Source organism: Osmia bicornis, chromosome 2 (assembly GCF_907164935.1).
Source record: "Osmia bicornis bicornis chromosome 2, iOsmBic2.1, whole genome shotgun sequence".
Classification (NCBI taxonomy): Eukaryota; Metazoa; Arthropoda; class Insecta; order Hymenoptera; family Megachilidae; genus Osmia; species Osmia bicornis.
Genome location: NC_060217.1, coordinates 3,120,961 through 3,133,657, shown reverse-complemented (window position 1 = coordinate 3,133,657; position 12,697 = coordinate 3,120,961). Strand labels below are relative to the sequence as shown.

Sequence of the window (12,697 nt, the reverse complement as noted above, 5' to 3'; positions counted from 1 at the left end):
CTCGCCAACGAGGAACTCACCTCATAAAGTCGGTCCAGTATCCTTCTTCCCCGAGAACACCGTATCAACTCATCGTCACACCACGTGTATACAATTTCGTTCGATCACTCGGTTCAAAGAACGTTCACGTATTCACTGAACCTCATGACGCACACGAGCCGCAGCAACTTTCCGATTTTATCCTCTCGGTTTCATGAGTCGCCGTTTCGAAAAAGAGCCGATGTCTGCCAGCCAATGGACAGGTCTACACTGCATCCTAAGGAGGTATGCGGCCTCTGCTATGGGAGTGGAAGGAATGGAGAGAGAACGAGAGAGAAAGAGAAACGGCAGACCGAAGGAGAGGCTACAGTCCGTGCCCAGTAACTGCCGAGCGAAAGGGGGGCGAACCTTTTTGATTCTTTTGTACCTCGACGTGCCAGGTGAGTCTCTTTCGTGGTTCCATCATGGCTCGGATACTGGCTGGATGTTGAGGTACGGAATGGATCAAGGTGGATAGGAATTTTTCTGGCCGACGTAAGTCTTATCGGTAATATGTAACTGGAGACGAAGGAGAATTAACAAACTGGGACTCTGACAACAGGAGAATACTGCATAGGCGTGGCTCTAATAATAAAATATAAAGATTTAGAACTGGAAGTTGACGAGGACAAGATTTTGCCATCAGGAGAACGTCTGATCGGCAATACTCAATTGGAGACTCAACACTGAAGGGGAATTAGCAAACTGGGACTCTGGCAACAGCAGAGTGCTCCATAGGCGTGGCTCTAATAATAAAATATGAAGATTTAGAACTGGAAGTTGACGAGGACAAGATTTTGCCATCAGGAGAACGTCTGATCGGCAATACTCAATTGGAGACTCAACACTGAAGGGGAATTAGCAAACTGGGACTCTGGCAACAGCAGAGTGCTCCATAGGTGTGGCTCTAATAATAAAATATGAAGATTTAGGATTGGAAGTTGATGAGATCAAAATTTTGCCATCAGGAGAGCGTCTGATAATACTTTGCAGACATGAATGCTTATTAGGAATTTTCCTTAGAGACACAATCCTTATCTCAACATAGTTAGAGAAGTTGGCGATGTCACAGGCCAGAATTTTGGCATCAAAAAGGAGTCTCATTAAAAAAAAAAGAACTACATTTTCACATGTACAATAATGGAGTCATTTACCCCGCGTTGTTCTACCTGAGATTAGAAAGTTTAGCAGCGGAAAGAAGAAACGCTCTGTAGCAATCGAAACACTGTAATCGTCGTGCGATTCGCGATGTCTTTCAGCCGGACTCGTTCTTAATGGCTATCGTAGCTCCGTTCTCATCGTTTGAAACGCTTTTGCAAACGATCTCAAAGCGCTTCTCGTAGGAAAAAAAGAACGTCAGAGGCAAATGAATACGTATCATCGAGAATTACAGTGCCCCGTGTATCGGGTCTATATTCTGTAACTGGTTGCGTGTCGTTTTGTGTCTAATTTGTGCGTAATTTATCGTCGAGACCCGTTTTGCGGAACAAGTTTGCCGCGTCCAAGCATGCGAGTCCACGGTATGCGGCTTGGAAACACCGAGACATCCTGCCGGAAGTGGTGGACGACGCTTTTGCGGAAGCCTGGCAAGGTACACGCTAGAATGTACAGCTTCCTTGCATCTTCCTTGAGTCTATCGTTATTTTGTAAATAATGTTTGAGCAGGTTCTTCGATCTCTGATAAACAGGATTTCTTGGAAACACACGCGAAGTAATGGGTCTTTTGTGAACTCCTCTGTCCATGGACGAATGATAAACAAAATCTGAATACATGAAATATTAATTAATTTTTCACTGACGACCGATATCACAAATTTTATCAAATCTTAATAATAGTAAGCCTCAAGTGTAATGAAATTTAGGATACCTCCCACGCTTTCTCGAAATTCAAAACACGTTCACCACTTACGCTTCTATCTCGCTGTTTACATCATTGTTGCGTTAGAAAACACGGAACTAGAGGTGTAACACCGAGTGTACACGCTGGAAACCGCACACGTGCGAGCACATCAAGCGTGACTGCGAGCCTGTTCGCGGCGAACTCTTCGCGGATTTCTCGCTGATCCGACTCGAAAGGTTTCGTCCTGAATGCGAGGCGAGCACGCAACCAATTGTAGGCTACCAGGGTGCGACGTTCAAATGTCCCTGGCTCCTCTTTTTCCATAAAAACGAAATGGAAAGAGAAGGCGAGACGAATGGCGCTAGAGAAGAAAATGTAGAAATTGAAAAAAATTATAGCATTTCAATTAAAAAATTTTTGCAGATGTTCTATTGATTATATTTTCCTCGTTTGTATGGATGAACGTGAAGTTCATTATGCACGAATTCATGAGAAAATAATGAAGAGAAATAGGAAAATAGGATATGCAGAATGAGGTAGACGAATAGCTGTTTGTATTATAATGAATCTCTGATCTGTGTGAGATTCCTGAGTGGAACAATATGAGTAATAATCGAAGATAATAGTAGATATTTACATAGAGTCAAAAGGGTTCAACAAGATTGGAACAGGAAGAAGGATCTTCAGACAGACGGAAGTGAAACCCGTTTCCAGTATACTTCCTCAATTAATTCTTCTTCTATTAAATCGCGAAGTGAAAGTAACAGAGATCACCCACGCCATAGCATCGGGTAACAACCATCAAAATTATATCTCAGCTGCAATATGTAACTTCGGAGCATGGAAACAGCTTTCCACCTTGATCCTTGTAGTTCCACGATTCTTCGCGCGCGTCAATGATCATACAATGGAGAACATAAGGATCCGTGACTGGTGGAAAGGTCGTGTAAATAGGATATCGAGAAGGAGGACATTAAAAGAGGGAAAAGGAAAAGGAAACGAGCAGAGAAGGACGTTGCTGGAAAGACGAGAAGGGGACGTGTACAGTTACCAATGGCCGAACCTAGCAACTCCACCTTCCACGACGTCTTGGACTACTCTGAAAACTCGGACGAACATTGTTTTCCCCTTTACTACCACGTTTCCACTTGGATCCTCTTGATTGACGAAGAGAAACGTCTGTTGGAAAATAAGGAATGCTTCGTCAATGTTCTTATCTTCGAAGTAATCCTCGACTGGCGAACGTCTGAAGGTCAGGACATTCTCAGCGAAGTACTTTTACCAGCGGTGCTATTTTTGCATCTGTAAATGTCAGTCTAACGCTTCTGAAGAAATATAAATGAAATAAATATTAATTGCAGATGTATAATATTCAAGTCTATTCAAGGTATTATTTTATGAAGAAAATCCCAGTGGAGAATTGTAATTTAAAAAAGGAAGGTTAATTAAAAATTTAGATTATCTAGCACTATTGTTTTCTCCAGAAGGAAACATCTTCATATAACGTTACTTTATCCTCACCCTCTGTGTGTTGTAATAGGCCGGTGTCACGTGCAGCACAATGATAGCCACACAAGCGATCGCAATTGCACGCTCGTAGAGGTCCGCGTGGTTACGGAGCAAGAGGAAGAAATCCGTGGGATAAGACGTCTGTTGCACAAAGATCAACCTCTTCTTTTCTCTTTCCTTTTATTGGCGAGGTTTTGCTTGCTCCTTGTCACGGGAGGTCTGGGAAAACTCCCGTGAACTATATGAAAACACGACTGCTGCCAGTTAGTTAACCCACTTCTCACGACGCGCACCTTTTGCAGGCGAAACCTTTTAAGGTGATCAGTTACGTTATTGCAGTGCCAGAGTAGCAAGATTATTCTAGCAAATGTAAATAAAACATTTCTGAATATGTTTTTGAAAAAATCATCACCTGTGAATATGTTTCCTAATGAAAGAAATAAATGTCATTTTGCAATCAATATAGAATTTTTATTTTTAACACCTGATAAATTTTAACCTCTTGTTAAAAATGATTTCTACGTATAGATACATCTGTCGATTTATATTTCCTCGAAAGTAAAACCCTTCAAAGAGTAGGAATAAAATTAAACGAGCAGAAAGAACGATCCGTAACACGAGGTCTTTGCAAGCAACCGGAGAAACATTATTTATTGACATGACCGATAAATTATCCAATTAGAGCGAATCGCTATGGAAGCCTCGGTAGAACCCTTTCTCGCGTTCGACAGCTCCGAGGCCCGCGTGCCTGCACGCCCCTTTTTCTTTTTATTTGATTTTCGATTCTGCACGCACCGGGTAGCAAATCTCTCGTGTAATTCCCAATATTTCCGCGGCCCGATCGAACATGTGTCTGAAACGGCGTCGATTTCACGGCGTCCTTTTATCGACGAAACGGCACGAATTTTCAAAGTGTGAAAAGGGTTGGTCGGACGTTCGATTTTTTTTTCTCGGCCTCTTTTCGTGACGGAGGGTCATTTTGGGACACACAGCTTGTTTGAAAAACGAACCGCAATCGCAGAAAAATTGCAGGATATTGAAATTAGTATTAGAAATTCTTGGAATAGGAATTTGTGTCGATGCTTCTTATGTTTAATAAATAGAAAGTTTGTAACATTTAAGATTTTCCTTCTATGATGCAATGAAAAATTGCAGAATGTTAGTTTCTATTGAAATTCTTGGAAAACGGTGGTAAAATGGAAATTTCACGGTTCACCTGTTTTTCCTGTTACAAAGAACACCGCGAATGTTTATTGAAATCTAACTTTCGCGTGCCCACGTTCTTTCCGATCGATCTATCGTAAAAATCTCGTAACTGTAGCTTTCTCGACCGTAAAAGTTTTACACGAATCGTTAAACAAGCGGATTTTTAACACAACTGCAGTGTCATAAACAGTCAGTGAGATTGTAAAGTTTAATTGATCGTTTACTGCCATCATTTTTGTAATACTAAGCAAATTGTAATTTACATGGAACTATACACGCGATGCTTTTAAAATCTGAAATCAAATGGATGCTGCATAAGCGATGCAGCACCTCGCATGCAAATCAGGTCTATAGAATCTGGTATTATACTCGGCTTTCCTTTAGTGTCAATTCGATAGAGTCGATCGAATCGCATCAAAGCGTGACATGCAAATCAGGTAACATCATTGATGATTTGTACTCGAATTCGATCAACCTTTCGTACAATTCCTTTCATTTCTAAATGGTTGAATAAGAACACCTTTCTTAATGCAGTGATCTGCTGATGTAAATAGACGTAGGTAAATTAAATTCATTTGTGAAATTATTTTTATCGTAATCCGATCTCTAAGAGAAAATTGGTATCGTAATAATTAGCAATAAAGTATGTAAAAAATTGATTGCAGTTTATTAGAAGAGTGCTTATATCATTCCACTTACATATCAGAAAATCACTGATCGAGAACATTATAATTATGTAAATGTTACGGTCTAAAAATATTACCCGTTCTCTGCTCACGATACAATAAAACACTAACGCAATTTCGATAATTAATAAAAATTTTATGATGCAAGATAAATGCTTGTTCTAAATTGATTCATGAAGGTTTTATAAGAAAAGTTAATGTCGGAGAAAATTGAGTATATGAACCCCTTGCCTTGTAATTTTCTCAATGTTAAGGCAAAAAAGAAAGTTGAAGTATTATATGTACATACTTAGTGTTTAACGATCCTTGACTGTACAAATTGTAATTAGAACTAAACTTGAAATATAATTACGACGTGTCGAATAATTGGCGTGACAGTAATTGACGTACGTTGAGAGAGTTGTAGATATCATTGATTACAGCTCGCCCTATCGTGCTACCGGTGATCCCTTTGCATATTGATATTTCGTGGGAAAGTGCGAACAATCACTGATACTTCTAGAAAACAAATTCTGAAATTATCAGTGATTGAACAAAGTATTCATGATTCTAGGTTTACTTTAGGAAAAGATTGGCTATGAAGTGTCAAAACTAGAAAAGTTCAATAAGTACAGGTGGTTCTTCTCATGGAAAGAACTTGAACTATTAAATCGTGTAAATAATGTTACCCAATTTATTAAAATTATTCATTGATAAAAATAAAAAAAGAGAAGGAGGAAATGGGGTCAGCAATCGATTAACTGTAACACTTTCGTCGAAACTTACCTATTCGAGCTGATCTTCCTGTTCGTTTCTATAGCGATGTCCCCGGTATTATCAGCTGATTAGCGAATGTAACAGATGGCCATGGTTGGTTTTATTAGATTATCGTCCACTTATTTTCTATCATATAACCAGTGACAGCGTTGATCGACGATTCCAAGTTGAATACTTTAACAAAAGTGGAAATAGTGACTGGTAAAAATAGACAAATTGAGAATCGTTTTTCTTTTCGAAATGAGTGAGGTAAGAAACAATCTATTAATTAAAATAAATAAGGTGAAAGATAGAGTAAAATAGTAGAACGTGGTGAAAGTAAAGGCACCTGTGTAATGATATCCAAGTGTACACTGCAGCAAACATAGTTAGCATCATAAAGTGCAAACCAGTTCTTACTATTTTACAATTTACAATTTTATAAGCATGAAATTTAAAAAAAATAAAAAATTGTGAACTATTAGGCCTGAAAAATTAGGAAAGCATAATTCGTTAAGAAAACATAAAAATTAATTAGTGATCTATCAAGAAACCCTTACGACAGCAGTTTAATAACATACCATACAATTTCCTCTTCGTTCTCCCGTACGAGCTCCATAAAGAGGTGTAATCGCCCTAAAAACCTCTAATCTCCTAAACTAGACGACTACATCGCCATGGCACGCGTCTAATGCACACACAGAGGATGGTGGGGGAGAACGTTAGGTGCCCCTGTGTCGTGATTATGGGGTGAACTATTGGTACGGTGCCCCATAGAAGGCGGTCCGCCCTTATGGAGGGGGCAAAATACCCCCGGGACGGTATATATGCTCTAAGAGCCCCATGCCACTTTCGCAGTACCAAATTGTACCCCGTCTCGAACGGTCGTCATTCTTTATTTCATTTTTTTCTCGCTGCCGATGGGGTATACAGTTATGTCGTGACACAATTTTTAAATAATTATTTAAAACAATTATCTAAAGTTCAAGTGAAGTGATCGATCGTTATCTATTCAACGAGGATTAATTTCATTTTTTAATTCGAACAATTATTAGGTAAGATTGATATGAAAAAAAAGAAAACATTAAATATTTAAATTTCAAAACGATTGCTCATAGAAGGATCAATTCATAGTATGATTCACCAAATGATTTAGTTATTTGTATAGGATTGTATAATCTGAGCTTTGTCTTGCGTTTCTTTTCAGGAAATATTCAGCATGTCCTCGGAGTATTCCTTCTGCGGCGAAGGAGGTTTCGACGAGCTCTCGAGCTCTTCTGATTCCGGCTTCGACGTCAGCTTCGAATCACCGAAACACGAAATCCAATCGGATAATCTGTTTCCACCGCTAAAAGAAGAGAAACGCAAGAAGCCTCGAAACACGAGGTGCAAAAGTCCTACACAGGTAACTGATTAATTTTTTCATTGATAAAACAATATTAGAGATACTCAAAATGAAACAACGAAATACTCTATATTATCTAATTCTCAAGAAATCTCCATTCGATCCTGTGTCCCGTTTCGAGGACCTCTCGAGCAAACCTCCCGTAACTACCGAAAAAACACGCAAAAAGACGGAAAGATCGAAATCCTCACCATTGATTCATCCGCAGGTGCTCAGGCTGAAAAGGACGCGTCGGATAAAGGCGAACGATCGCGAACGTCACAGGATGCACACATTGAACGACGCGTTGGAACGTCTGAGGATGGCATTGCCGACGTTTCCGGAGGACACGAAGCTGACGAAAATCGAGACCCTTCGGTTCGCCCACAACTACATCTGGGCGCTGTCTCAGACGTTGGGAAATTCCGAGACGGGTGAGATCACTGTGAACGTGGGCAACGTGACGGTGAGCATCAGCGAGAACGGAAATATGATCACCTCTTCGACCGGAAGCTGTGCGGTGGCGGCACAGAAACGTCTCGGACCGTCGCACGCGAACTTCCCTTATCCCCAAGAACGATTCGTTCCCGAATGGCAGGAGTACGACTGCTACAGCGATCAAAGTGTCAGTCCACCGATGCAGTATCAACCCTGTTTCGATCAGAGGATGTATCACACGCAGCATCAACTACCGACTCCACATCATATGGGACCGAATAACATGTATCAGTGTCTTTAGAAAGTTCCCGGTGAATGGTGTACCCGGAAACTGCGAAGGGTGACATTTTTAGTACAGCTATGCCTGGTTGGTGCTCGTAGATTTTGGTCGATACAATTAACGCTATGAAATAGTGAGGTCGAGGACTGAGGGCTGTGGATGTTCACCGGATGTAAGTCCCAAATCTGCAACCACTAACCGAGTATTAATATAAGAAAGAGCAAGGAGATAGTACAAACTTCGGTTACAAGAACGAGGCAGGAGAATGATGAAAGGGATGTGGATTACGAAAGAAGAATCTTATGGACTGATTTGCAGATAATTTCGAAGTTTCGTATAAGGGATGAAAATTCTCGTAAAATATGTAAGGTAATAGAGAGTGGTATGAGTCATCGCCGCCATTGTATCGTTATAACGAGCCACGATTCTTTGGGGTTGCCGTAATTCGGCGATGATCTTGATATAAAAGTGTGCACGAATTTTAGTAAATCGAAACTTCGAAGCATTCCATAATTTCCATAATTTATATACAGAAGCCAGTGATCGAAAACCAAAGAATTTACATCCGCAGTCATTTACCAGATAGTATGAATCCATAGTTTTATGAATCTTTCAATGACACACCCTTCGAAATGTCAAAGAACGTACTTATTACAATTTACAAGTGAATTATATGTAAATTGTGTCTCGGTCGTACTGTACTCGAAATCATGCAAGTGTGTTGATTGGAGTTTAATTCGTGTAATTGTACAAAGAGTAGGCTAACGTACAAAATGATCGTTATTTACTTTGTAAGAGAGCATTCTATTTGCAACGAATTACTAGGATTAAGGTTAAAGTTAGCACGATCGTGGCTAGGATTTTAATTTCGATTGGTCTCGTTTATCTGTAAACGCATCCCGTATATAATTATGTAAGCACGTACTAAAGAAAATCGCGTTCCTTTTCTTTTCTAGTCATCGATGCTCTTAGGTTGATCTCGAACGTTTGATCTCACCCCCTTTGTTTCTAGAATATTTTATTATTTAAGCACACCTCTCCGTCAGTGCTCTTATCGGATCGTGAAATCACCGATTCAGGGAATATATATTGTACAGAATTTATATCTTATCAATAAATCATATTTTACCTAATTGTTTACCATTCAATACTTTCACCTCCACAATTGAATAAATGCTAATATTCCTGACTATAAATTCAAAAGTTACGAAATTAAAGTTTGCTACCATATATTTAATTTTACTCGCTCACGATTTGCAAGAGCGATGATAGATAAGCCACGTTTTCGATCAGTAACAAAGTCATCGTCGAAAGAGGGTAAACGAATACGCAAACACGATGCAGAGCGATTAAACGGTTATCGTTTCACGAACGAGCATGCTCGAGCCACTTTGCAGGAATGAAGTCCTGTTGAAGAATGAAGGAGCACGTGCCAGGACACGTGTCTTTTGTAGAAATCACCGCGGGACAGATGTATCGGCAAATCGCGTTGAAATTACTCCTACCCGCCTAATCCGACGGATTACCCGAGGAACGTGACTCTGAAATGTTCGAAATCGGTTGGACAATCGAAAAAAATTTTACCTGCTCCTTCAGCCCTCATCCACGATTTTCTCTGAAATTGTAATTTGTGTTTCCCTACTTCTGAAATGGGGTTGGAATAGAATTTCGATCAGGGAATCAAAACAAGAATCACGCAATTTTCATGCACGAGGAACATACGTGAATCGGAAGATCGATAGGAAAATATTATTTTTCCATCCTGAATTCAACAGTCCAACGGTTATTTTGATAGTTCCCGCCCTGTTTGCTCTTCATTTGATCGATCCAGTTCACCTATTTATTTTTCTAACACTTAGCCATCGTGTCACTAGAATGGAACACCCACTTGTTCTTGTTATGGAAATTATTTTCCGAGTATGGTGCTACTTGATCGATCGATTTTCATTTGCATTTATGAACCATCGAATTACTCGAAATTTTCCAAGAATAATCGGCAGTGATCGGGCCGATATCGATACGTATTGATAACGTCAATCAAATCAAAGTATAACACCAAATCAATACTTTTGATTTTGGAAATAATATGTCCAATTTCTCATCGAACAGACAAATAAGATATTTTTGCTTATAGGAGACGTTTAACCGGTTGATCAATAATTTCGTATACAAGACCTATTTGCAAACAAGCTGCAAGCTGCGACGAATCCGTTAGCACGCTCGATCGTTTCCCCAAATCTCGCCAATAATGGTAATGCTTCAATGGAACCATTATGTCGGCGACATATAACTGTGTGCACAGCCACGACAGACGGCCGGGATGCGTAAAGGTGTTGGATTTTGGGGGGATTCAATCAGTTTTTGCCGTGGACACTGCGCCCCGTAACTGCTTCCACCCATAGGGGTGCGACGCCTGAAAACAAGAAATTGGAAAACGCGCTTGATTTATTTTCCAGGATGTTTCCTAATTCCGTATGTGTTCGCTTATCTAAAACACTGGCGCGTGTCAAAATAAATTGAATTCTACAATACATAGAAGAAATAAAAGGTGCCATTTATATAAAAACGTCAGATTTCGCGCAAAATTTCGTTCAAATCCGTCTGCTGAACAAACAATAAGCTGAAGAACAATAAAGTCAAACCAGGCGCGTTCTCCGTGCGATTTAAACAAAGATTGAACGAGAAATTTTTTACAGGCCATAAACATCGAGCCGCTGCATTTGCAAGCGCAGTGATTTCGCTTTGATCGACCTTTCGTTGGGTCGTTTCCGTCGAGTGCACATATCGATCGCGTTCACGGCCCTCATTGTACCGGGGCGCTGGTCTGTATGGTGACATACTGGTGGCTGACAGAGGTGCTCCCCCGTCGAGAGTACGGGTAGAACCGGGGGTACCGTGGACGAGTAGGAAAAAGGGGGAGACGGGTTTTCCTAATTCATGAAAATTCGTGAAATTACCTTGACCGATCGGTGAACGCTTAATCGAAGATTAATGGCGGTGATTCTCTGCGGCGCGGAAACTCCCTCTTGATGGAATAATTGCTCGACTGGTCCCTGAATGACATACAGAGAGAAAGAAATGTTATCTAATGAAAATCTGAAGAGGACGATAATAAATGATTAAAATACAGAAAAAAAATTAACTATGTTACAACTATGTTAAAATGGTCTAAAATGATTCAGCCGAGTAAAGTGCTCGAGTTTTAGAGATTCGAATAGCGTTCGATAGAAAATTAGATCCATCCGGAGGAACAAAGGTGACCCCGATTAAGGAACGAAACCACCCCCGTATTTACCCCAAAGGACCGTCGATAGACAGCGGAGGGTGTAAAAAGAAGATTCAGACAAGCATCTTTCGGCATCGTATTTCGGCATCTGTTTAGACGTGACGCGTGGGGTAGTACGGGCTTTTCATTGCAACTTGGCATTTGCAGGCCTTTGTGGTAAACCACGAACAATACCGGTTAGACCGCTACGTCATGGGACACACCCCGCGAACACCATAGACGTCTATTCCTCTCTATTTCAATGCCGCGAGCGTGATGGCTCGCTAAAATATGGAAAGCCTTATTTGTGCTTCAGATCATCGTCCCTGAGGAGAATAAATTGAATTAACGAGCACGGGACTCGAGATGTTGATGGTTGATCCTTCTGTAAAGATGCTTACTGAATCATACTGTCGCAAGAATGAATGATAAATAATTATTATAATTTGGAAATTTTTGAAATAAGACAAATAATTGTTTGTATGGAATAAAAAATCCGGGGACATTTCAAGTCGTTAATAAGAACTTGACAACAACTGGCGAGAATCTGCACGCTATGGTTTGACTCTCGCGATCGAAGTATAGGGGACAGATGTCTACGGGGGGCAGGTGTACCCCAATGTACGCGTGCCAACCAACCCCCCACTGTGCTGCCATTCAAGACTATAATTTACTTGAAGAATGCCCGAGCCAGCCAGGCATTCATCCCAGAATGACGTGGATTACTGGTCCAGGGAGCGACGAGTCCTCGAAAGTCGATCGGGAATCATCGAATCCCCGACGATCAACGATAATGTTAACGATCCCTCGTGCCGTTGTTCAAGAAACTTTATTGCGAAACACCCTTTGATCAATGCAACGTGTATTAAATGCAATATTTGTTTGAAATAATAAAAACTTTGTGAAACTTTTTGTAGTTTCGAGTAGTAAACCACAAAGGAATTATTTTTCCGATTTTTCATGATATTTAATTTACTCTCCATTGACAATTATTCATTAATAGCATCAATCGATCTGACACTTAAGCCAGCCTTTAATCACATGTAAAACCGGGATTAAAAGCCGTGCCGAAGGCTCGCTGGACAAATCATTGATTTAACGTCATTGTGAAGCATTCGTATCGGCGCACGTTTTATTTGGGATTGTAGGGTGAGCTTAGGCAGGATTACATGCGCGCTGAAAACATATTTGATCTACAGATCTTACAGTTGTGTGCGTTTTATTCGACGTACTTCGAATACGATCCAATCGAAGGCTTTTGAAAAATTGCACGTGTTGATGCAACAATTCCAATAACAAAAGGAAACACAATAAATTTTTCGTTTTTCTGTTTTAA

At 40.3% G+C, this 12,697-nt stretch overlaps 2 protein-coding genes across 6 annotated transcripts in view; one reads left to right on the top strand and one right to left on the bottom strand.

Moving 5' to 3' along the window:
• LOC114875531 (cadherin-23) overlaps positions 1-12,697 on the bottom strand; it is a 64,455-nt gene that overhangs the window by 11,904 nt on the left and 39,854 nt on the right. The window contains exons 4-7 of one of the 5 annotated variants that reach the window (XM_029185926.2): positions 11,054-11,149; positions 6,025-6,189; positions 3,380-3,605; positions 2,922-3,183 (exon numbers count right to left, since the gene is read on the bottom strand). The gene's annotated coding sequence lies outside the window, so the exon portion shown is untranslated. The other 4 variants (XM_046290103.1, XM_046290104.1, XM_029185930.2 and 1 more) reach the window with 4 other exon arrangements.
• LOC114875535 (basic helix-loop-helix neural transcription factor TAP) lies at positions 7,087-10,505 on the top strand. Its single transcript, XM_029185935.2, has 2 exons — positions 7,087-7,399; positions 7,608-10,505. Exons 1-2 carry the CDS (start codon positions 7,214-7,216, stop codon positions 8,115-8,117), a joined length of 696 nt encoding a protein of 231 aa, XP_029041768.1. The 5' UTR covers positions 7,087-7,213; the 3' UTR covers positions 8,118-10,505.